Below are 26,396 nucleotides of genomic sequence, written 5' to 3'. Positions count from 1 at the left end.
CAGTATAAAAACCCCAAACAACTGAGCAGCCTGAAAATTCAAAGTTTCAAACCTTCCAGAGGTGTAGTCAGGTCAACAGTGCGGGATACTAGCTGCTCCAAGAAGCCCCCTTCCATAGTTAACGTGCCTAAAAGCTGAGAAGCTCCCACTGCATCCTTGCCAAAGGTACAGTTAGTTGTCATTCTGATCGTGATCAAATCTCACAAAATCTGACCTCTGTCATAGTATTTATTTTATTCTATCTATTTGATTTCATCTGTGGCCAAACTAAAAGTTGCAATTCAGCTTGAGTTGTCAAATAGAAGAATACTTCGAGAAACACTTTGTATCGTAGTTGCTCATCGCTTTGAGCAATAAATCTTTTTTTTTTTTTTTTTTTAAAACAGTCTATCACCAGAGTTGCTTGTTTGTCCTTTATGAAACCTTAATATAGGAAACAATCTGTAGAACAATTCCAACATTTATTATGAACCCTTATGTGATCATGATTAAAGACATATTAAGTACTTTGGTGTAGGACCCACATGACTCACTTTTCTAAGTATTTAAGCAGAATTAATTACTGAACTATCTTCTCATTAAATGGGCCTGTAATTGTATTTGAAATTGTCTATGTATTAGAAAGCCAGCTTGAGAAGTGCCTGGAGAACAATTTCTTTTGTTGCATGTTGCAGTTTTTGCTATAGATATAAAAAAAAGTAACAAGGAAAACTCATCAGAATTGCACAATAGTCAAGAACATTTGAATTACCTACAACCAGAATCTGTAAAACTTGACTATTATTAGGATTGATCACACTTGGGGCTTATGTTTTTCTGCATGACAACGGTTGTTTAATTAGTACATGTTTAATCAATGGAAGTGATAGCTACGCACAAGCTATGCTGACCTGAAAGCACTATTAATTTTTCCCCTGACAAAAGGTTCTGATTAGTATTTGAAAAAATACAGCTCGCGATGAAAGTAATATTGTTTTCAAGAATATTATATTTGCAGTTTTAAGGATTAAATACAATTGCAATAAAAACCAATATTGATCTAGTGTCTAACAAATCAGAAAGATCCAAATCAATAAAGAATTAAAGTAATATGCTCTCCTCCCACCAAACGAGTTCTGCAGCTAATACTACATCATATCAAAAATACCTGAAAGATTTTATAGAGCTTTTTCTTACACACTTTTGTATGAAAAGTCCATTAAGACATCCCCCTAAATGCATGTATCTCCATTTTGATCTCCACTTACATATCCCAGACTTACCACTTCCTTGACAACCTCCCTACTCATGCAGACTGTTGTGGCAGTGTTCTTATGTTATTAGGCTGGGTGGGGTTCTCTTCCCCTTTTTGAAGGGCAGAATATCTCTGTTTTGAAGAAAAGCAGGTAAGATTGTTATCTGCTATTCTTCCACGTAATGTAGGATGTAATTGAGAATACCTATAAGCATATAGAAATCAACTTCTTGGTTACTGTTGTCTTGTGTTACCCAAATTATATGAAGCCAAAACTAATAGGAATTTCTGTTAAGCAAGCATCCTGACAGATGGCATCAATCTAAACTGAGAATAGCACCAAAAATACATTGCTCGGAAGTGAAAAAGAATGTAGTGAGAAGTATTATGATTTGCTTTGTTACTTGAAGATCACAGTACATCCTAAATCAATGAACTCAGTAAAACCACCTGGAGACTGAGGGGCATTTTAACTTGCACTGTGCTGTCCAAACCTCGTCCATTTTGGCATCTGAAGATGATTTCTCTGAACCACAGAAACCAGGACGCTTATAGGAAAGTGGCTAAAAACCACTGATATTTTCTATCAGTATCAGGACCCAGTCAGTTATGCCATCCTTCTGAAAACCCTGGAGACTACTTGTACTAACCCCTACACTTTTCAAGGTTCTGTGGCCTCTAGAATTGCAGTTATCATAACTGACTTGCTCGCTTTAAATATCTTCCAAGTTTATGTCTGAGTTCCAAAAGTCATACAGAGAATAAACAACTTTATTTTATAACAGAATTACAGAAAGCAAAATAACACTTAATACAACTTCAAGCTGCTATAAATCTAATTTGGCATTTTAACTATACACAGAGTCAACAGCAAAAAAACCCCCCAAACAACCAACCCCCTGCGAGAACAAAATAAAATCCAAAATAATTAACAGGTTTTCTCAACGGCAGTCTCAAATGATGGTACTGTCTTATTACTTTATGAATGGAGTCCATCGTACACTTTTACTCAGTATCCTAAAAACCTGCATTAACCATTAGGCGAAGCATCTGAAATGTATACCTTCTCAATAACAGAAATGTCAGTTCTAACAGGGAGACAGTGAGGTTTAATAGAAAGCGAGCATTCTACACATGTATTCAAATAATGGAAGTGTTGAAGTTTGGACACAGTAAGAAAAAAAGCACTAAGGTTTTAAGCTGCCTAGATCATCTCTTGTTGGAAGAAGAGAAAGATTATTTTGTTCTTCCTTCTTTCCTTATCTGGAATGCTGCAGACAGCAAAACGTCTGCAAGAAGTTGAGCATTGGCACCAAAGTGCAAAAAGAACACAGTGCTCAGTCAGAAGAAATGTGTCTGCAACTCCTTCTCCTCTATAGATTGCCACACCATCTCTGCTCCACAGAGAGGAGAACCTTAGAACAGAAGGAGTTACAGAGATATCAGTATAAAATTTATCCAAAGAAATATATTTTTTCAAATTTTAGGAAATGTTGTATTTTTATAAAAATCTTTGTTATGTGATACCATATATTTACCTGAATAATCTGAAAAAAAAAAAAATCTGTAAATTACTCCAGTAAGAGATTTCACTTGAAATATCTGGGAAAAACTATATCTAAATTAGTAAAGATCCCTCTTCCTGCACAATTACCACCTGCTCCAGTGAACAATGCCCTCCAGACTTCTTTTTTGTTCACTTTCATACAATTAGGAATCAGCTTCAAAAATACAAGTACTTGTGCAAAAGAAGATCATACCCTCTAAAACATCATTTTAAAAAAATCTAAGATTGTTAAGAAGTGGTTATAAAAAATAAACAAGAAAGATTGTAAGGGAATATAGACCAAAGATGTTAAAATGGAGTTTGGTATTGGCATTTAAGTCTTCAACATCTGGTCATCATTGCTAGGCTTGGTGAAATCGGTAGTGATAACTTGGAATGACTACAGTTCTTCATGGTCATGATCACGGTCAGTATCATTTTTACTTCTAGAAGAAAAAAGAGGGGGAAGATTACATAAGCATTCATAACAGATACTATGTGAATGTCACATCATCAGAGTCAAAAGGTCAATTTTTCCACATGGGTTATTTTGGGGGAATTTTCATAAAGAGATGTTGCATTAACTAAAGCCCCCTTCAATCATGAGGTGAACAGTAATTCAGTTTCTATCAATGCTTTTCTTGTTTTACTGTATTTTTCCCTCCCCAAAATCTCATGGTATTTTAAGTCACCTCTTGCACAGTTTACTGAAAATTTTAATTCACAATCTAGCACATAAATAAGAAATAGAAGATATTTGTTCAATTAATAATCCCTCAGAATCAGAGTGTAATATCTCTCACTTTTATTAAGAGAAAACAAGTCTACAAAACCAATACTGGCATAGTCATTGGGGCAGAGCTTTCATCACCTTAAAAACAACCAATCAAAATTTGTGGCATGACTCTGTTGTCTAAACACAATTGTCTAGAGCTGTTTCTGCAGTCCCACCTGCCATTCAGTTGCTGCTACAGGAGGGCATAGGACTCTTGATGGTCCAAGGTGCAGACAGATATTCAAGGCACTTCAGGTAGTCTGTGTTTAGACAACTAAATTTTTTCCTTAATGTTTAACTGAAAGGCATCATCAGTCAAACAAGCCACCAGGTCTCAAATACAAGAACAGCATGGTAAATGTCTTCATATTAGTCCTCTTTTACTATCCCACAAGCATGTCAGACCAAGACCTGTAAAGCAATTGGATCTGACACTCTCTGATACATTGCAAGCACCATTCCACAATGTATATATTTCTCAAAAAAGCAAAAAAAACACCCTCAGCAGATGGAAGGAATTCTTTGAATGCTTTTTCCAAATAAAATTTTTACAAAGTAGTTAAATATTTGATGAAGGAGCAGAATCAACTTTGCAGTTGGGCACTAATGTAGAAATGTGGTGCAAACGTGCCAAGATTGCTTCTTCCTCCCATGACACAGTCCCTTCAAGAAAGATGCTGTAATTACTTACATGGGATAGATTATGTTGAACACTTATTTGAAATATACTTCTCTGGATTAAGATAGCATGAAGAAACTGGCACATTCTGCACAAATATAACAGAAGAGGCAAACCCTGCTCCCAAGACTTTTAAATTCACACTGATTAATAAAAAATGAAAAATGTGATGGTAGCACATATTATAATAGCAAATCCTTGCAGAACAAAAATATTTGTTCTGCTGTCTCAGTGTAACTTTCCACCTTAGATCCTCCTTTGTAAATGCTGAAAATACGAGGATGGTTTAAGCATGCATGTTTAATGCTGCTGTGTACCAAGGCACCAGTGAAATTACCTAAACCACAGGCACTCTCCTTGCTACAAAATAATAGCACTCTCAAAAGTGCTGTGGATTTTTCCAAGCCCTTCTGGAGCATTTATGTGATGTGAGGACTCATCCACACACCCCTGCCTCACAGTTCAGTACAGTTCCACGTCCTCTCCTGTGCTTTCAACACAAAGCTGGAGCATACATGCTATACCCATTTTCAGTGTCACTAAGCAACAAAGCTACAAAACAAATCCAACTGAACACTGAAATAAAGGTACAATGAAAACACATACAGAGATTTGTGCAGAGTTCCTAATTTTTGGTGACTTTTCCCCAATCCTCCCTCACAAGCAACCCCCGCTTTGTTATTTCCACAGTTTATAACATTATGTAATGTTATAATAATTAAAAAAGTATAATGTTATAACATTAATAGCCAGGTTAGTGTTGACTTAGCACTTCCAAACTTGATTCATGTTGACTTCCTGGTTTGTACAGTTATGAGCAAAAATTATTCATTCCTTTTTCAAACACACAATCATCTGACCAAAACTGAAGACATGTTCAGGGGGCAGCTCAAACTTAGCTCCACTGTGATGGAAAATCGCCAGCTTCTCAGCAAGCTCAGAGGAAAACTGGCCAAAAGGCAGTTTATAAACTCTCATAATCAAAAACAATATTGTAGTTCTAGCACAATCTGTATGAGGCCAGGAAAGGCAACTGGAACCACTCTGATGGAGAAGGTGGATAAACTTTCCGTCTGCAGGCAGAGGGCAGGCATCCTACTCTTACCCTCGTGGTCTTCTCCATGGTATTCAACACCCTTGCTCCATGCAGTGCTGCAGGTAGCAGGCGTTCAGAATAAACTCCCAGAAGAGCTGATTTATGCAGTGATGGGAACCAACAAGTCTGCCAACAAGTGAGAAAAACTCCCCAATAGCTCACAACATGCAGCCTCTAACTGATCATATACATGTCAACAGTTGGCCATGTATATTAGCTCTCCCTCTCCTCAGCCACATAGGCTCTTCCACTCCTATCCAGATGTTAAAGAAAAGCAAGACACTCGCGGGTAGATGAAATAAATTAAGGATTCAGCCTATGTCTTTCAGCTGAAAATACACATCTGTGATCAGTGACTAGTTCAGGAAGACTCAGATTCCTTGATAATGGTCATCTTTCATACAGTAGCATTCAGTAGGTGTACTTCAGATCCTCTCCAACATCTTTTCTCCTCTGGATCACTGAAGTGATACCCAACAGTGAAATCTTCAGCTCTTAGAAAACTCAGGCACAGGAATAAAACTGATCTTCTCAATGTGAGAAATTAACAGGATTATGTGAAATACATCCTCCTCTCTTTATAGTAGCTTATATCAAATTTGGAATCAAGTCAGTGTCACATTTTTCATATATTCTTGGCACTTCATGAATAGCGCTCATGATATCTAGAAGTCTCCTGAAGCTGCAGGATGAAGTTTATGACAGATAGTTTCCTTCAGTAAAAACTTCATTTGATACCAAGGGAATGCATGCCTGTACAGGACCTAGAACTCTCTTTTCCATGGGCCACAACCACCATTGTATAGATTACTGAACTGAGGAAATAAGAATCACAACAACTCTCATTTATTTAAAAAATACAAAGCGTATTTCTTTTACCTTGTCTCCCCCTACCTTAATATTGATCAAAACACATATTAAAAGCTTAAAATTGTACTAAACAAGTTTTCTCTCTTAAAATGTGCTAATAACACCTTTGCTCTTCTAGCTAAATACGGACTCATCACTAGAAATCAGGATGTCTCCCAACAAAGGCTTAAAACATTACTTTTAAAACTTTATTTATTTTAAAATCTCTCCCATTATTTAACCATTCCAAATGAAACCTTTTCCTTGAATCTGAATCTACAATTAACAAAACCATCAAGCCAGAACAATCTGAAGCTTCAGTTTCATGACATCAACCAGTGTGACAAAGGAAATATGAAGCTTTATACACCCAAATGGTTACTGAGCTTTAAGACATTAGCCTATAACCAGTGCATCAGCAGATTTATTCATTCTTCATTCATTCTCATCTTTCTATTGAATACATCAAGTGGAGCAGGTGGATTTTTTTCTTTTTTTTAATTCCTTGAAATGAGGGCCTAATAAACTGACATTACTTCAAATATGTCTTCCAACTGGTAAGAGACTTTAAAATTTGAGTTTGCAATGCATTTACCTCCTTGCCTGGGAAAATGATAAAAGGTTAAATATTTCAGTGTGCTTAGGATTAAGAGTTAGCTCACTAAATTAAAATGTCCAAGTGTGCCTTTTCACTGGGAACTGCACATAGTCTTCCCACTAAACAAGCAAGATGTAAGGCAAGGACTGTAATTGTACAGGTAAACAGAAAAATGTGACACGTCCTTCATGTTTTGCAGAAATAGCCCAAACTCACTTCAATATAAACTACCAGAACTTGACCAAACATTGTAGGAAATGCCATGAGTGTACTATGACAAAACTGGGAAACAGGAAAATACGTAATTAAAATTAATAATGTCAGACTGGAGTTAAGAAAAAAAATTCTTACACTAGTGCCAGTTTCAACTCACCATTTTGTGAGAGCATATATCAAAGATGCCCCATATTTTTCAGGCCTTTTATTACAGAGTGCAACAGAAAACTGATGCTACATTTTTCTATGTTAATTATATATATAAACTTACCTGAAGTATTTGCTTCAGGGCATTTTTGATTTTACTCTTCATCTTCCTCAGCAAGTTCAGTTTCTTTGTGCACCACTACTCTTGTGACAGACATATCAGGGTGCTGTTCTTTGGCTTCTTTGATTGCCTGTGCCAGGGCCTGCAAATGTATTCAAAATATGTACCTCAACAACAGCAAAAGAATATTCATGTGGGGCCTGAGAATGAGAGAGTAGCACCGGAAAATTTGGTTATAATTGTTCAGACTTCTAAATTCCTGAACTTGAGAGGGCTTGGGGTAAAAAACCCCCCAAAAACCTAATACCAAAACACAAAACCATCCAACCCCTGAAACACAAAACCCAATCAAAAAAGCCCCGCCACTATGTTAAAAATTTACCAAAATTTCCAGGAAGTAACAAATAACCATAAAGTTACCCTGTAGCTTTTCTAGCTTGTTCCAGGACACAAAAAGTATTCTTATACCCCAGAAGTTTTTGAACTTCTGCAACAGATCGAGCAAATAAAGACTTAAAAGAATGTACACAGTACAGAAAAATAAGAATTGCCTTCGGTTTCCTGAACAAAATGGCAAGATACTTTGATATGTGTCCTAAGTATGGTACTGAAATGCTGAAAGATGATCATAACAGAAATTTCTTTCTCAGCTCAAGAATTACTTTTTTCTCCTTGTACTAGTTTAAAAGAACTTTCTCTAGCTTAACTCAGGGAAGTGTAAATGTAAGTATTACTCAGTTTCTTATAATCCCTTCTCCACATTTTAAGAAATTTTATCTTCTTAAGAGATGTACCAATATACACAGCTGGTACTTGGACTAGATGATTGTTGCAGGTCCATTCCAACTGAAATATTCTATTCTATTCTATACCAGGCTTTACAGTCAACCACATAAGAGCACCCTCTGAGGCAGAACAGGTGAAAGGAGCACCTGGGACCTTCTATTCCTTCCACTGATCTAAATTTTATTTCAGCGAGCCGGATTACTGTTGGAATCCAACACAAGAAAGAAAAGAAGAAACTGGAAGGCATTCTGAGGCAACAGTAAGCTCACGGTTCACCTTAGTATCAACCACAACTAAAAAAACCTGAAATATACTAGAAGGAACAAGAAAAATATAATGCAACAAAAAGGTTTATCTTATTTTAGAAAAGTGACAATTTCCTGAACCATAGGTGGTAAGTGGGAGAAGAAATAACTAACTCGGAAGAGAGATTGGAAACACCATCATTAGCCACCTTAACTATTATATAATAATGAATTTGAAGTCCTATTAAGGAAATATGTACAGAAGAACACAAAGTGTGCACTGGTACAGTACTGATGTTTGCTGATGTATTAATCCTAACAATTTTTTATTAGTTCATGATTTACAATATGCCAAGTGTAATCTCTGTAATACAAATAAGGATTTGAAAGTGGCTGTTGAGATTTAAGAATCAGTGTTTACACCAAAACCAATAAAAAACCCTTGTCTCTAATTGTTGACTTACAAGTAATACAAGCATTTGTATCCTGAAATCCCAAATTAAGTATTATTTTCCTAAAAAAACTGTTTTAGTGATGTAGGGAGCTAAAACACAAAAGAATAAACATCCAGTAGTTTGTGCATTTAAAGAGCTCCATATCCACTGAAGAAAACGTGGTAGAGATTTCTTAAATCTCTGAAAAGCTGCTCACTGCTGCTTTAAACTTAAGTGATTAAAATCATATTTTGTACTTCCTTTTTTATAATTTCATTTTTTACTTCATTACGCACTTATCTCAAAACAAAGAAGGGCTTAGAGAATTGTCTCGTATACTAAAGGTATTGTGTGATCTTTCCAGACATCCAAAGCGCACTGAACATGTGTCAAGGTAAACAAGAGCCTTGCCTGATGCTGAACAGCCCTGTCATTTCATTACAAGTTTCAAGAAGAGATTCAACTTGTCAAGAGCCACTTTCTGGAGGCAAATCAAAATGTGAAATTAAATTCCCCAAGTGCTCTCAGTATATTACAATTAAGAAGTTAAATTAAATCCTGTTATGTTGATTTGTGTAGCTTTCATAAAGTCAGAATTGGATTCAGTGCAACTTTATGCTTTATGTAGAAGGTAGGCTTTTCCATTTGTATTATCCAGTGACTGTTGATTGACCTTGTTACTATAGTTTCTTAGCTGAAAAACAATAAAAATTGCATAATCATCACTACAAAGAATAGATAATTGCACTTTCTCAATTATTTTCCTATTTCCTATAAGCCTTCTTAATTGGGCAGGTAGAAGTGATTTTTAACCTTAATTTCTAAGACATTGTAAAATAATACTTTGGTGCTGATTGAGATGAAAGGTACTTACGTAAGATTCCAACAGATCAACAATTACTTTTGTTATACAGAATTCTATAAATACAAGCCAAAACCTATTTTTAAAATTCAAGCAGTTTATGCTTTAATGTATTTCAAAGCTTTCAGTCAAAATGAGTGCTGCATTCAGATGTTGCTGACACAACGCAGTAGATGCTCCCATCTCTCCAGATTAATATATCAAAATAAGATTATTTTAGTAATGTTTTTCCTCCCAAATGGCAAAAGCTGCACTAAACAAATCTGAGTCTCTTCCAAAAAAGCAATCCCTTTAAAAATAGTAAGAAATCTATTCACATGGTCTATGATGCAAAGTTACAAATGCTGTTTTTCTTTCAGTTATATTCTAAAGGCTACTTATTCACAAAACATGATTGCTTAACAACTTTGCCACAATTAACAGTCTCAGGGTCTTCTATGTCCTCTTATTCAACTCCTCTACCTTTCTCTTTTTTCAGGTTTCTGAAATATCATCTAGATCTCACAAGACTACAAAAAGCACATTGTAAGTGTTAACAGCTTATATACTCACCTCATCATGGTCAATATCTGCATCTCCAGTAATGACAATGCGCTTCTCAATTCTTGTTTCTGATACCCCACCTTTTACCATCTATAGATGGCACAGAAAAAGAAGAAAATATCCTTGTAATCATTCCATATTGCCACAAAGCACTCCTTTACGTTGTACCAAACAAATACATTTCTGTGACTGAGTTGCAATTAGTAGTAAATATTCTCAGTGTTAAATCATCCTTTTCTTTTTCAGTTACGCAGTCACATTTTAGTAATTGCTAAACTTGATAAAAACCAAGAAATAGAGAATTCCTTCTGTTACTGGAGCCCAAGTTTGAACAGATCTAGATATGCATACAATCTGGAATTCCAGCTTCTTCCACCATATAAATCTGTCAACAAGTAAATTCCAGGAGTCTTTTCTTTGATTTCAACCCATCTATCATGGGCCTCTTCTCAGTCTCTGAAGAATCTTATGCCATTAAATACAAAGATGACCTGGTTTTCAGTGCTGCCATTCATGGACCTTAGTGAGATATTTTCAGCATATTTCACACTGCTGATGAAAATAATTTTGTGCTTTGTTTCTTCATTTCTTACTTTAAAACATTTTAGTTTATAGAAAAAATCTCACAGAAATAACATCATATGCTTTTTTTTAAAAATCAGCCTGTATAAGAGAAAAGAATAAACTACTACTTAAGATACACTGACCATATTAGAAAAGATCCAAGATGATTCTGTTGAGAACACCATCAGAATATTAAAACTATTCTGACAGATCCCTTTATCAATAATGAACAGTTCGGGATGTAAAACAGAAAGTTAGTTTAGAAAATTCAACAGTCTTTTGAATTGATGATAAGCATTTGGTAAGAACAGATAAGGATCTGCTGCACTACGGTAATCCCAGTCATTTTTTAGTAGAAGACAATACTGAAACCATTTTCTTTAATGGTTCCTTTCAAAAAGCATCATCACCTGACATCTGAACTTGACAAGTAAGTGTACACCTTTTTTCTCCCCCCTCTAGCTGTGGTAGCACAATTTATTGAATAAAGACTTTTGCCTACAATGGTGGTGGCTTAATGATTCCACAAGGGAGCACAAAACTGAAGATGACCCGTTGACTAGTCTGTATAACAAAACATACACACTTTAAATTCTAAGCTTTATTTCATGTGACTTTTATCTGACAACTTTCCAACATCATCCTCCCACTGTCATTCTGTGAATACAACTTTCAATCTTAAGAATATTTCAATCTTTAGAATATATATCCAGTGAGCAGTGAATTACTGTTCCATTCTGCAATGATGTGAAACTTCTTGTCTTGGGGGGAAAAATCCCAAACTCACACCTTATGTTTCCCTCTTCCCTTTTGCTTTACCCTAAAGATAGTTTTCCAGGAAAATTACAGAAAGCAATGTTAAGCATTCAAAGACAAAACTGCAAAACTGTGTTGTTGGGACCAGCCTAAAATTTTACAAATATTTACAGAAATTAATAATAACAATAATAATCACCATCATCGCACTTTGGTAGTTCTAACATACTCTGGCATGAAATATTAGATGAGACTGAAACAGATGTGATGTCCTGTTAACACTGAATTTTCCTTTCCTTTACAAGCATGGAATGCAGAGCATATAATTCAGCACCAAAATATGCTTGCAAAGTAATCTAGTGGTATGATCTGTTTTTAAATACGCTCTAAACCTAGAAGCACACGGATCATCAACACAAAGGCTGAGAAAACCTCAGTTTTTTCAGTTTATCCTTGTACCTGACGCTATTAGCAGGGTTCCTGTGGACCTCAGACGAATCAGTTACATTAACAAAGGTTCTGTAAGATATCAGTAAGGACCAAAACTGTAAAAATTTAGGTACATACTCATTTGTCAAACACAGAAATAAGACCTATATGAAGTATGAAAAAAACTAATCATATTTCTCCCTCTCCCTGCCCTGTTCCCAGATATTTCTGCTTATTCATTAGGGCTTCTCTATTCAAAATCTGTGTGCAGAAAGATTAAGTCTCACATATGTCTGGAATGAATCCAATTCATTTCAAGTCAGTTTTCTTCAATAAATTAGCAGATAAATGAGAAATTTCATGTAAGACTTTATTTTGAGGGCTTGTTGGTTTTGGGTGTTTTTTTTTTTGTTTGTTTTTTTTTTTTTAGTTCAGAGAGACATTATTATATTCTACCTTTGTGATGTGTGTAGTTGTAGTCGTGGAAATTGACTCTGATGTAATTGTTTGTGCACTCAGCAGCACACCAGCATTACCACCAGCACTGCCATCAAACTGTAAGGAAAAAAAAACACAACCCAGAAGGTATTTTTGTATTTCGGCATTTAAAAGCTTTGTTTTCACAGGAGAAAAGGCTGGTTTTCTCACTAAACATATTCTTTAGTTTAGTTAGAACAGAAATCTAAATAGAAGCCATCCAAGTTTACTGAGTCATGTAAGACTGCTGTTACGGTTCATTCTTGTGAAAAATTTATGATCAACGTTTCATGTTCCTTTCAGGAGCAATGAGATATTTTGATCAAATTTCCATAACTAAGAATGAGTTATACATTTGCAGATAGCAACTAAGTCCTTACACAAAAAACTTCAGAAGTAATACTGTTTTGTCTACAAACATTTCACTTAACCAATTCATAGCTAAAGTATAATCTTAGCTGCTAGAAAAAAGTATAGGTTTTTGAAAAGCATTTTTTTTTTACATTATCTGTTTTGATCTACAAGTAACTGGAATAAAACCAGCTTGCAAACAGTATAATAACCCAGCTACCATACCTGTGGAGATTCATATGTGATAGTTTTAGTTTCTGTTTGAACAATTGGAACTTCTTTAGTGGAGATCTCAGTTCTCTGTGTGGCATCTGAAATGGTTACCATCTCTGTTTTCACTACTGGAGGCTGTGGTGCAAGAAATAAACAATCAATTCAAAAGACAGAAGAAAGTTTGTAAAGTGGACCAAGAAAGCAGAACCAAAAACTCAAGAATATTATTACAGTAAGGCATTTGACTGTCTTCCCAATAAAAAGCATGCAATAAATAAGAAAAGTGAAATGAAGACTAATACAACAGCCCTCTAGTATCTACATAACATGGTACGAAAATTTAATCTTCTAATAACCTTGCCAAAGTTCTGTGTTTCAGTCAACAGTACATATCACAGAAGGCAACTGCTAAAACCAAGCTGCAACACAGGTATTGAAAATATGTAAATGAGCACCACTAGGAAAAACAAAATCTTAGTTTGCATAAAGAAGCTGATAGCTAGCTCAGACAGATAAGCTTCATATTAGACTTAGTCTGGGAAAATACTATCATTGCTCAGTCAAACTGCAAATATGGACTAGAAATTCCAAGAAAATTACATAAAAGTTTAACTTTTTAATATTTACTACTTCTGGAACAGAAAACCAACTTTGACAATTGGATTTTAAGGAGTCAGTGTAAAAATTCTGGAAATCAATGTCTTCTTTTGACAACAATCCTAAAGCCATTTTAACCGTTTAGACTTAAATGTGTTCTCGCGGTGTTCTCTGCAATATCAGAAAGAAAGCAATTAACCAGGAGTCTGTAAGCCAGTGAACTTGTGACTTATCTTATTGAAGCAGATTTTCAATGCATTTAAGAACTTAAAAAAAAAATCTGGTAAAGCCTTTTGATATTTTTCTGGATGCATCAGTGACTATCTCCCACTGATCTGGGATGCACGTCAGGGGAAATCCCGGGGGGGGGGGGGGGGGGGGAATATTTCCCTCACACACACTTGCACACAGAGAAGCCCTTCTCCCCTTCCTCCAAAATAGCTATATTTTTAAGTGTGGGTGCCTGCAACTTCTAAAGATCTTATAAACCAATTATTTCACACCATTAATCAGAACACCTGTGTATGCAAAAGACAACAAAAGAAAGAAGGTAGGTTGTTTGGATATAAGTGCAAAGAAAAAAAAAATTGCCACCATTACAAGGACAAGCAGATAGGTAACTAGGAAAAAACCCACCCAATTGTTGAAAAACTCAGCAGAAGATCATGCCAACTTTACAAAGAGATACATCCCTGTGCTTTTTTTCCCCATCGTGCTTTATAAAGTTTGCCCAGTAATGAACCTTTCAACCTGGTTTAGCTTAAGACAACTGATTGTGACTGGAACCCATACGTGCTTCCCTAAATATCTACTGCAACTACAAGACTTCATAGTAAGATTGTGATATATGCCTCATCCCTTCACAATGCAGGGCTCTCACCTATGCAATTTCTAGCCATACTTACTCTAGTCTATAAATCCGTAACGTTTTTAAAAAGGAAAAAAAAAAAAAGGCAAGAAAAGCAGTGAGTAATAGGGGAAAAAAAATAGAACAAAAATTTGTGATGGGTGTTTTCTAATTTCAATTGCCAATAGCTTTCCAATCACAATTACATGTCATGGACGTGTCAAAAACAATTGACAAATAGACGAGACGAGACTTAAAACATTGGAAACATGTAAATAATAAATATACATTATGTATGTGCATATAAAGTAAGGGGGAGATAAAAAGGAGATGTCAGTCTTCGGAAGGTTTGCCTTACTGGTGATTCTCACTCAGTTCTAGCAAAAAATCAGAAACCATAACTGAAGGAGACAGAATTTCACTGCTCATCAATGGTTTCCCCTTCCAAATGATCTGAGTCTTGCTGGATGCCTGAAGAGCTGGAGGAATAGGAGAAGAAGAAAGGCAGGTATATTTTCACCCCAAGAAATACCTCCGCTTAATCTAGTTGTCAAACTGTTCTACCATTTACCTCAGAACAACAAATTATTTGTGGTGCAACATCAATGTCAACATGAGACACATCTCCATTGAGTTTGAGCTGTTCTTCCTCTTCTTCACCTAAATCTTGCTTAATTTCCTCTGACAAATTCTTCTTTTCTGTAGCTATGGTAACTGCATTTTCCTGGACCAAATCTTCAGCTGTAACTTGTGTGTGCTCAACTGGTACATTTACTTTACTGCATTCTGGTGTGGCTTCCACATGCTGTATTTTTTCTTCATGTTCTTTCCTTTTCACGTCTTCCTCCTCTTCCTGTTCTTCCCTGATGACTTCCTCAATTGCCCTATGATGGGGCTGGTATTCTCCCACCTCTTCATCCTCACTCTCACTACTACTGCTGCTGCTGCTACTATCTGATGGCAATGATGAAGAGTCCTTTTTTGACAGATGCTCCACCTTACATGTTTCCCCAGCATCAGTGGCAACTTGCATTTTCCCTTTGTTGGTTTCGTCTACGACTAGTGTTTCTTCTATCCCAACCTCTGCCTGATTCTTCTCCTCCACTATGTCCAGAGTCTCATGTGAACTCTGCACAAAAAACATGCATGAGGAAAAACAAAAGTAGAGTATATGAATAAATTAAAATGATGGAAACAAGATTAGCTGATGTCTGGTTCATGTCATGTAGAAAACAAAAGATGGTTGTGATGGTTAACTGAAAAAGGAAGGAAAGAAAGAATGAGGATGAATTGGAAGAGTTAGAGCCAAATTTAACTATGGAAAAAAATCAGTAGAACCTTATCAGCACCGCTGACTCCAGTACAAGGCCCTTCTGCTCTGGAAGCATGTCTCTGTGAAACAAAAAGCAATCAGAGGACAAAAATCAATGCATAACCCTTTTCAACAGTGCAACATCCTCCAAGCAAGTTTTTAATGCATGATACTAGACAGATACTGTGTATTCACTGCAAGATTCACATAGAACTATGCTCATTTCCTTCCACTTCGTTGAAATATTCCATTCAAGACTAGGCAAGAATTATGGACATTATTAACTGGGATAAGAATTTAATTATGAAAGACTGAAAATACAAGCATGAATGCACTGGCCAGTGATGCTACTGAGGCAGTTATTTCTCTCATTTAAATCTGGAATTAAGAATAAATAATATTAAGGGAAAGTTAAAAAAAACCCTATTTAGCATTCTACTATCAGTTTATCATCATACAAAATAAAATAAAAAAAAGACTTTATTGTAAGATTTTATTAGTTGTTCATCTTTGAATCTGTTACTTTATGAAACTTAACAGATAACAAAAGACAGACTGTTTAGGGTGGTATGTTGCCAGAATAGCAATACATGGTTACCGGGATGATCCTGTTAGGATTCAGTTAGGAGTCAAAATGATGAGATTAAGCGGATATATTAGTGTTTGTTCCGCAACAAAATGATCTGTGATGGATATCCCAGAAAGCCCACCATAAACTATGTATTAGGTAGTTTTTTTGATCTAATGTATTTTAAGTGAACAGTTTGTAGCAAAATTTGAGTTCAAACGATAAGAATACAAAAATCAACACATCATCTGTGACTTAATCCTAGGTTTTATTGCTGTTTACCAAGCAAAGCACTTACAGAGCGTAAGCCAGCATTCCTGGTGAAGCTTAAACAAGCACCAGTTAATATTTCTTGAGTGTTGCAAACAGAGCTAAGCTCTCTAGCTGGATGTCTCTCCCTCTCATACAAGCAACCCGCTTACCGGCTCTGATACATGAGAAGTAAGACGCAGGTCGCCTTTCTGGCATTTTTAAGGCTTTGGGGGTCGGTGACGAATCTTAAGCCGGGGGGCGTGCTGGCCCCCACAACCAGGCGACCTGCTGAGCCCACGGGCGGGCGCGGGGGTTTTGGGGGACCGGGGGGAACCGAGGCGAGGGGGTCGGGGAAGCACCTGGGGCGGCGGCGCGGCCGAGGCGGCGGCGGTCTCTTCCCCCGCAGCGCCCTCTGCTGGCCCCAGGCTGGCGGCGGCGAAGGGCCCTCGCGTGCCCGCGCCAAAGCCCTCCTTACTAAATAAAATGGACGTTATCTCCTCTTCTAGGCTCTAGACGAGTTAGAAAAGGGAAAGGAAAGAATTAAACAGTGACGGATGAAGCGGCAGCGACCTACAAAGGAAAGGTTTGGCAAGAGAGAAACGTGACACAGAGGAGGACGCGGCTGGGAGAGGGCTGTAGGAGCACGGGCCCCCGAGACCTGAGGTGACACGAGAAGAGACGGGACAAAAAACTGCTGTCACCACAACACGCAGTCGTACTTTAGTACTGCATCTCTCCACCATGCACAGCACACTACAAAAATTATAAAACATTAACATTTCCATGGATTTTCCAAACAGAACAGTTTACTTGGCATTATTTCCATATTTAGTACTGGGATTTTTCCCGTTTAAAAATCCATTTTTAACGCCTAACTGGCTCAGACCTTCAGGGCAGTCAGATACATTCGCTTTGAACAATACACACCCACAACGCTGAAACAAGGTTTTCTTTGTATGTTATATATATGTTTTTCAAATGCTTAAATAACATAAGCAAATTAATTTCTATTAATCTGTTTTTAAAAAGCCTTTCCCATTCTACTGGGAAAACTTGTTTTATTCAAACATACGTAAAAGGGTACATTGCTTTAAAGCATGAATTATATTCATAGTCAGGTCTGTTTTCTGTAATACTGTAATTCTGTATGGAAAAGCAAACTTAAAATTCATGTGGGTACAAGCCTCCAAAAACGCTAAAATTTTTTATTCTGGTTTTCCTTCCATGAGTGCTTGTATTAAGTTAGACATAAAAACAATTAAAATAAAAAGCTAATAACAAATACCTAACATGACATAACACATTTTGACAACATTCAATAAGATAGCCTTAGACAAACTGTCTTAGAAAACGATACTACAGAGAATCTCAGTAGAAGCACATGCCAGAGTAAAGCCAAGGTGCCATGCAGACAACTGCAGTCCGTGGGGACTCACCGTGTGAGTAGCAATGTAGAATCTGAACTGACGTAAGTCACACCATGCTACTATGCATATACTACAACACATATGGCATGCAGAAGAACAGAGAAAGAAAGGAAAAAGAACGCCTGTATTTTTTTCCCTACAATAAAATGTAAAGTATATTTCAAAGGTGGCTAAGAAAATTTAATGTGAATACAAGTTATTAAAGCTGCCCTCATGCAACATTCAGTATCCATCAGAGCAATGTGCTTGCCCCTCACCCCTACTTTTTTTCCCTCGTTTACTGCACCCAGTGGATGTTCATCTATTAATAGATTGCATCAAAAGGCAAAAATGTTCATGATACTCCTTCTACTATACTCTGGTACCGCATGTTTTCTAACCACTCAAAGCCGTAAAAAAAAGGCAGGAAAAGAAAACCTTTATGCAGTATGTGGTCAGACTGTGTGCATCTCTCTCTCTCCCCACACATGTGTATAATTAAAGACAGGCACATACCACCCATCTTTTTGCATTTAACCACCTTCAAATTTCTAGGTCTTCTAATCTTTTAAAAGGAAACCCCCAATCACACAATTTGATGGATAATGTAACCCGTGTTCCCTGAGGAGGTGTTTAGTACAAATAATTAAATGTATAGATAAAATTGGCACTTTTCATCAACTTACTGTTGTTACAATAATGTATCAGACTGTGAAGATGTTTAAATTCCTAGCAAATTCCTTCTGGTACATAGTCATATACACTAACATGAAATACTCTTTACAAGCAGCAGGGCCGGATTTAAAAAAAATACATTTCACATATTTATTTGTGACATACATATCAATGTGTCACAATTTCTATTATAATTAAGTCACAGATGCTGTGCATTTGTGGGAGGATGGTGATACAGAAGTATAGTGGCACAAACGAGATGTTCCTAAAATAACATTTCTCATACACAGAAAATTACTTATTTGCAAGTATTTTCACTGGAGCAAAAGAAGGAAGAAGAGAAAGAATATTAGCAGTGGTATCCCTGCTTTATTCTCATCTATTGTTCAACTATCCTAAAAGGCAAGGAAACATACAGTCCAGGAATAGGACTGAGGAACGTATTACTCTACTAATAGCAAGTTTATAAATTGTGGGTAACAAAACACTTGAACACAAACATCCATCAACAAATAATTCAGGATGGAAATACACTGCTTCCCAAATCTCATATTTATATATGTTACTGAAATAGGACTGACAGCTTTACGTTAACCTACTTTTGTCCCAGTTCCTAGGTGGTGGGAAATAGTCCAAAAGTGATGTAAAAAAGCAACATCACAATTGCTACCCATCATCACTGTGACACTGCTAGTAGTCCCTGGTTATGTGGTGTTTTTCACTGCATAGATGTTAAACCAGCTATGGGGGAGAAAGCCTCCCTCTTTTCCTGGATGAAAAGAGAAGCATGGAAGCGTGGAGGTACTCAGAACCAGGCTGCCTTTGAGATGAAGCTGCTTCTACAGCATTATTACCTGAATAATGATTACATAGTGAACATGTAAAGCAAAAGTTCTTGTGTGAAGATTCAAATAACTGCAGACAATTATTTCCATATAGAATGGAAATACATGTTTTGCTGTCATCCTAGTCACATAAAATACAGTAATTTTCTGGTGAAAAATTTGTTTTCTTTTCAAACAGAACTTCAGAACATTCAGAACTTCACAGCTGGTTTGGTGTTTAAGCAGAAAGTTGCTGGCATTCAAGTATCTATCTATATACATACATACATACATGCACACAGATCCTGGTTTACCACTCAACCTTCTCTCAGTACTGGCTTAAAAAAGTTAACTCCATCAGGAAAAAAAAAGAAAAAGAAAGAAGTGCCCAAGCTAGCCCACAGCAGATACAGCAAAAAGGCAGTAGGTTTCAGGGCAGCCACCTTATCAGTTTCCTCTGGTTTTGCTCCAGCAATCCATGGCATTGCAGTCCATTGCTTCTCCTTCCCAGGCAGCGTTTTCACTTGGAAAATGTGGTCTCCTTTTTTCTATTTGGTTTTCATTTTATAAAACCAGTGTAAATCAACAAATAATGAGACAGACACACACTTTTACATAAACATAAACCAAACCACCTGAAAGTGACAGAACATACTAGATGAGAAAAAGAAAAATACAGAGATAAAGAACTTGGAGGGGCCTCAACCTCAATACAAAGAAATCAACACAGAAAATACACACAACCACATAACAAAAAAAAGTTACACTTTTTTAAAAAAAAGTCTGTTTTAACCAAAAATATATTTATAGCTATTAACCAATGTGTCATGGACATCTGAAAACTTGAGCAGCATTTGTACCTATGCATATACCACTATGCATAGAAATATTCAGGTACTACTCAGAAATCTGATGAATAATTTCTTGGCATTACCCATAAATTAACAAAATAGTCATTAAAGAAGTGATCCATACAGTCAGTGACTGTATTGTTCGTATGCACATACAGTTCAGATAGCTTAAGTATCTTACTGAAATAATGTCTTATTAACAAAAATCATTTGGTAGAATCAAGCAAGCTTACTTGAAAGTTCACTTGAAAGTGGGGACTGAAGAGAATACTTAAGAATTTAATGGGGTAGAACAACAATACATTTAGGAGGGAAGGGTAGGAACAATGGTGAAAGAAAAGGATAACAACAGAAGATAAACTGATTGCTTTTGAAGACTGATTTGCTCCTCTACTCTGTGAAAGAAGAAGCAAATCAATCTCCATAAAACTAAAAGTTTCACAACAGCAAAAGAAATTTATTTGGGTAGTTTTCTTGCCACAAGCATTCACGATGATATTTCTAGGAAATCATTTTCCAAACTGCTGGTTTAAGGTTCAGTCGGGAAGGAGGTATAGAGAAAAAGTAGATAAATTAATTTTGGAGATTAAGGTGAGTAAATTTTAACTACATTAAACATGTCCTGAAGAAGTCAACACTGTAAATTAACTGATTATATAAGGTCCTTCTGAAACAACACGCAGGCTGTGTGTGTGTTTATGCACAAGATGTCTATGAAGAGTTAAAGAGAAAGAAAAGGAGGGAAAAGTTCTGCAGCAACTGCAAAGGCATCTCCATCAATCTGTGTAAATCAAAGTGAAATTTAAGCTGTCCTTAACAAACAGGAAAATACTGCCATCACCTCCATTTTTTTCTAGTGATTCTAATTCAGTTGCTCTTGTAGAAGAATTAAATTCCACACATTTAAAGTCAGGTCCAATGGCAAGTGGTAAAAAGTTAATGTATACTTAGTATAAACAAATATTGCATTAGCCAAAGAAAGTGTTAATCTAAAGGACAAACTGCATTTACTGTACTATATTCAGGGCTGTATGGAAATGCATGCGGACAAGTGTCTGCCATGACATACCCCGTGTGTCTGTAGGGACAGAGGTGTGATACGCCGTTTTTCCCACTCATTTGGGCGTGGTTCAGGTGTGGATTCCATGAAATTGCGCTTGAGCTCACTAATGCTAGCCTGGTGTTTCAGTAAGTCGTCCTGGGTCTTATCCAGGTCCTAGCAACCCGCAACATAAAACAAAGTAGGACAAAACACGACAACAAAAGCAAACTTAACTGGAAAACAAAAAAAAAAAAAAAAGGAAAAAAAAAGAAAAGAAACCAAGGAAAGTGCCTTGTGTCTGAAGGGCTATTCTTCTTTGGAATGTCTTAAAATAAGGGAACCAAGATTTTTTGGTATTGTTTTTGTAATGAAGGGCCACTCATACACTGTTTCCTTCATATTTTAAGGCAAAGGAAAAACAAAACTGTTCATGGTTATTTAACAAAAGGCTATTTTCATCCAAAACATGAAACCACTAGCCCTTTGAAACAATAATAATTTCCAGTAGCTGTTTGCTTTCATCTAAAATTTTGTAAGCACAGAAGCAAACATTTTGGGATATTGCACAATTAACATTACTGAAGGTAGCTGTAAGAGAGAATAGTCTAACCCAAGAAGCATTATAAAAATGCATCTTTCTTGATATTACAAGCTCCATGAAAAATGTTTCTGTGAAGACAATACTACAGGGCCAAATATGCAAGCAACTAACACCTGCTTAACTTCAGAGGGACTACTCATTGTGGCTGTCATGTAGGCTTAAACTTGCTGGAAGAATCAAATTTAAAGACTTAAAGCCTGATATCTGCCAATTCTACATTTAAGAACCTGACAACAGACACAGCACTCAAGTAGTGCTACTACATACACAAATAGTTTTTGTGCACGCCAATCCCAAAGAGGTGTTCTTTCTAAATTGCACCTACACAGGCAAGTGCCAAAGGGGACACCACATCATGAATATCAAACTAGATTTTTTGATGACACACCAAGGCTAAACTGCAGCACCTTGGATCAAATAGCTATAAGCTACAGATACAGGAACAGACGTAAGGATCAGGAGCTATGCAGAAACATAACTGTTCTGGTAAGTAGGCAAAAATCTATCTGCTTAGCTCTCTTGGAAATTCATTATCCTTTAAATACAATGCTGGGCCTTGGTGGGAAGAGCAGGTTTCATAATCTGTCCTCCTTCCAGCATGCCAGGTCTCGAGCAAAGCCTCTGTTGGTTATGCACGCCCTAACACAAGAATATTTTTTCAGTATTTTGTGGTGAAATTCAAGTTTAAGCCTCAGATCCATTTTTAGTACAGAATTAAAAGACTGAAGATTAAAATGGAATAATACCCATGTAGACATAATTATTACAGATGTTTTATCAAAAGAATGTAATCAGATACAATAATTTAGGTAAAGCATCTGGTTTTTGTACAAAGATTTTATATACTCTGTTACAGAACATTTTGAAATTTTACTTTTAATATTTTGGTTAGGATTTTTATAGTCACAATGCAAAGACGCCTCATCTTAAATCATGAAAAATCCTAACCCAACACAAACTCATTAGTTTCTAATTTCTTTTCACTTGCATGTTCAGCCCCAGTAAGAGTTTGGTGTCGCACATCTATTTCCTAATTCTGCGAGTATTCACACATGCACTTTGAACACCAAGCCTCTCCCCTTCTGGCAACTCAGTAGGTTCATACTGTCACAGGAGCAGTGCTTCACTTTTAATCTAGGACTAACAAACAAGACATTAAATATGACCCCCTAAGTATGTATTTTCTGAATGAAGTAAAACCTTATGCCAAAGGCATTCTGTTACACAACTGAAGCTCGTAACAATTGTGTCATTATTTTAAAACCTGTCTTGGCTTGACACAAGGCACGTTTCTTGGACTTGATCAAAGCACAGTTATGCAATGCACGCTTTCAGTGCTTTAGTAAGTTATACACAAGCAAAGTTTCAGTAATGATCAAAAGCTGCAAAAAGCCAAAAAACATATTAGTTGGGTTACTGCGATCCATATATCTCCTTATTATTGAACAAAAGCAATGACTTTCAAAAAGACAGTTTTTATGACAAAGGGAATTATTTATAGCCCCATCTGGATGAATAAAATAAATTAAAGACAGCAGTAGGATTTTCTAAAATTTCTTCAGTTACTAGCTTGTTAATAACCACAAGCAAAATGATATGGATTGCAACTACGGGCAGTTTTTGCTAAAATAATCCAGATTAACAGATTATATGGAAATTCTTATAATAAAAATCTCTACTTCAGTGACAAAGCACTATGCATTAGCATACTGTTCAAAGCGCTTTGCTGTTGCTCATCTTCAGTGAAAAACAACCTTTAGGAAGCAAGAATTACTTCCCTTTGAAAAATTAAAAAAATAAAGATTTCAGAAACATATCTAAACATTCCATTTAAAAATCTGATCCGCACGTATGTTTCTCAGAGCTGCTAAAATCAATGAGCGTCAGAACCAGAATTAGATTTTCCATACTTCTACCACTGCTTGTGCCTTACTAATTTCATTTATTCAGGTACTGTATTTGATAAAGGTTGATTAAGCTGGCAAAAATTAGAAACCCTGATCAACACAAGATGCACACTTTGAAGAGCAATGTATAAAAATCCCATTTAGGATTATGAATTGGACCTATGGGTTTGCTTTATCTAAATAGGGCTATTATTCCCAGTTGCCACCTTGAAAACATCTAGCAAAAATAAACAAAATGTACAATCAATGTTCAAGCTGAGGGTTTTTTTGTTTGTTTGGATTTTTTTTTTGTTGGGTTTGGCTTTTTTTAAATTATATTTAAACTCAGAAACTAGAATGATAACATGCAACATTTCCAAGCTCTTTTTCCCCCATGCACTTCATGCACTGTGTCCATAACAGCCTGCAGGTGACCTCCCATCCCATGCAGCCTGGCAGCCCGTGAGAAGGGAAAGTGTTTCTTATGTTATATACAAACCTCCAACATTAAATTGCTATGTCTGACATAAATATTTTCCCCGTCTACTCTCAAGGAATTGCTCTGTGAAATTAAGCCACACACACAAAAAAAAAAAAAATTAAAAAAAAAAATCAAAATGAATATAAGATGTACAAGCAAGTAAATAAAAAAAGATCCGTAGAATCAGACAGTTAAATAAAGGAAATAAAATGGTAAGGTAAAAAGGCACTATTCAGTCTAAATCCACAGAAAGTTTAGGGCGCTAACAAGGCAGGCAGCTACAGCCAGATTTAATTGTAAAAAAACAACCATGCACCTTCTGCTGTGCTTCCTCCTCTTCAGATTCCACCTATGTGAGCACGTGGCAAATTATCAAGAAAAGGAACTGTTAACATATGCTTACAGACTAACACAGAGGCTTCATCTCTTTGTAAATGCTGCAAAGCGTGCTATATTTACAGACCTTTACTGTTTCAGCCCCAGATGTTGAAATTACTAAGCGACTTTGGTCTTCTTTCACCTAGATTGTTGTAGAATGGCTGAAGTAATATTTGGCATAAGTGGCATGAAAAATGGAAGTTTCACACTGTATACCTTTCTTGCTGTACTTTTCAGTGTTTTCCCAGATGGAAATTTAAGAATGAGCAAAGAAAAAAAATGATATGCATAACTTCTATGGTAAGCACCTTAAACTCTGCCACAAGTTGATGGGAACATGGAATCTAATGCATGAGTTCTTTTGGTAAGAGAGTTTAGGATTCGAGTCAAACAGCTAAATACTGTATTTACAAACTGTGTTAATTATTTTAAGAATGTTGCTGTCTTGGGATGACTTATTTGCACCCCATCCCCCTTTTTTAGGTGAATATATTCTTCCTCAAACTGCAACGCACTCTCTTGGAAATGATAGCTACTCTTCGTATCTTACCTCCAAGTATTCTGAATGCCTTAAGGAACAGCATTCTTTAAAAAGCAAACCACCTCCCAGTCTTTCCACAGGTACAAATATGAACTGCTAATCTTGGGAAAAGATGCATTTAGAAGTCAACACTGTGCAAGTACATAAATTTGAAGAGGGGTTTACTTACTGCACATACCGTTGCATTTTGGATTGTGTGAATGCACACATAATGTGGTAAATAATGCATTTTTATTAATTTCTCACTTATCTGGGGTTCTATTTTCTGCAACTTTATATTACAAATGATGGATTGAATTAGGTTACAGAAAAACTGGGCAAGTTTTTAAAGTCATGTTTTTAATTTATTTTAGATTCGTGTTTTTAATAACGTCATGTCATATTTAGCATGGTTTTAATGTGTATATTTGTATTGGTTTAATCAGTTTAACAAACTTTGTTAAATGTAACATTGAACAGGCCCTCCTCCTTTTTGATTCTTTAATATTTGATTTCATATTTCCTTTGAAGATCAAAATAAAACACCTTTTTCTAGTGGTATTGCTGTAATATGTGCAGCAAACATAAGGAAAGGAGGTGTTTTGTCAACCACTCCAGATGATCAGAGCAACGTATTAGTGTGACTGAGGCTTCTGTACAGCAATTTTAACAGTGTATTTCAAAGAATGTTCAGACTCCAGTGATTAAAGTCTGACACAACCCACAATCCCAGCTAACGAACAAAATCAGCCTCCACCTTAACTGCTGCTAGAGATTAATCAAAGCACTTTAAAAAAAAAAAAAAAGTGCCTTGGACAGACTCAACTTTGCACACACCCTTGTAGAGCAGAAACATCTGAAATCTGGAATAACAAAAAAGCTGATTTTAAAGCATTCACAGTTTTCTGAATTCAACTTTTAGGAATTTCACTTTTCAGATCTAAAAAGAACTTTGGAGATGTGCATTCCAGTCAATGCACACAGGAGACATGCATTTTAACACAAACTGACAGTGCAAGTAGCACAACTTGAAAATAGTATCAAGTAATAATATATCTATTATTAGACAGCACTTTCAGTATTCAGATTTATGTGCTCGTAAACATTTTGAACTACAAAGCAACTCTACCTGCAGCTCAGTGTCTGTGGAATCTAATGAAATTATGCATGCTGTAGGAATTCAGGCAGAAAAACCACCAGCTATCTATTGACTAAAAATCCTGCAATGGCAATTT

At 36.2% G+C, this 26,396-nt stretch overlaps 1 protein-coding gene across 18 annotated transcripts in view; it reads right to left on the bottom strand.

The window, feature by feature from the left end:
- Positions 1 to 1,987: 1,987 nt before the first annotated feature.
- The window catches only part of EPB41L2 (erythrocyte membrane protein band 4.1 like 2), a 130,613-nt gene continuing 106,204 nt past the window's right edge, over positions 1,988 to 26,396 (bottom strand). For 2 of the 18 annotated variants that reach the window (XM_074819116.1, XM_074819115.1), the window contains 11 exons: positions 24,282 to 24,344; positions 21,323 to 21,469; positions 19,846 to 19,950; positions 16,857 to 17,006; positions 15,704 to 15,757; positions 14,937 to 15,494; positions 12,934 to 13,056; positions 12,337 to 12,435; positions 10,141 to 10,221; positions 7,265 to 7,403; positions 1,988 to 3,226 (listed from right to left, as the gene is read on the bottom strand). In XM_074819116.1, the coding sequence (XP_074675217.1) occupies positions 7,296 to 7,403; positions 10,141 to 10,221; positions 12,337 to 12,435; positions 12,934 to 13,056; positions 14,937 to 15,494; positions 15,704 to 15,757; positions 16,857 to 17,006; positions 19,846 to 19,950; positions 21,323 to 21,469; positions 24,282 to 24,344 (1,488 nt within the window). In that variant the 3' untranslated portion in view covers positions 1,988 to 3,226; positions 7,265 to 7,295. Of the gene's footprint in view, positions 3,227 to 7,264; positions 7,404 to 10,140; positions 10,222 to 12,336; positions 12,436 to 12,933; positions 13,057 to 14,936; positions 15,495 to 15,703; positions 15,758 to 16,856; positions 17,007 to 17,955; positions 17,995 to 19,845; positions 20,011 to 21,322; positions 21,470 to 24,281; positions 24,345 to 24,579; positions 24,613 to 26,396 lie in introns of those variants that run through there. The other 16 variants (XM_074819133.1, XM_074819125.1, XM_074819118.1 and 13 more) reach the window with 16 other exon arrangements.

The sequence above is a fragment of the Strix aluco genome, chromosome 3 (genome assembly GCF_031877795.1).
Source record: "Strix aluco isolate bStrAlu1 chromosome 3, bStrAlu1.hap1, whole genome shotgun sequence".
NCBI classification, from domain to species: Eukaryota; Metazoa; Chordata; class Aves; order Strigiformes; family Strigidae; genus Strix; species Strix aluco.
Note: the sequence above shows the minus strand (reverse complement) of the source record. Positions and strands in the feature narration are given on the sequence as shown.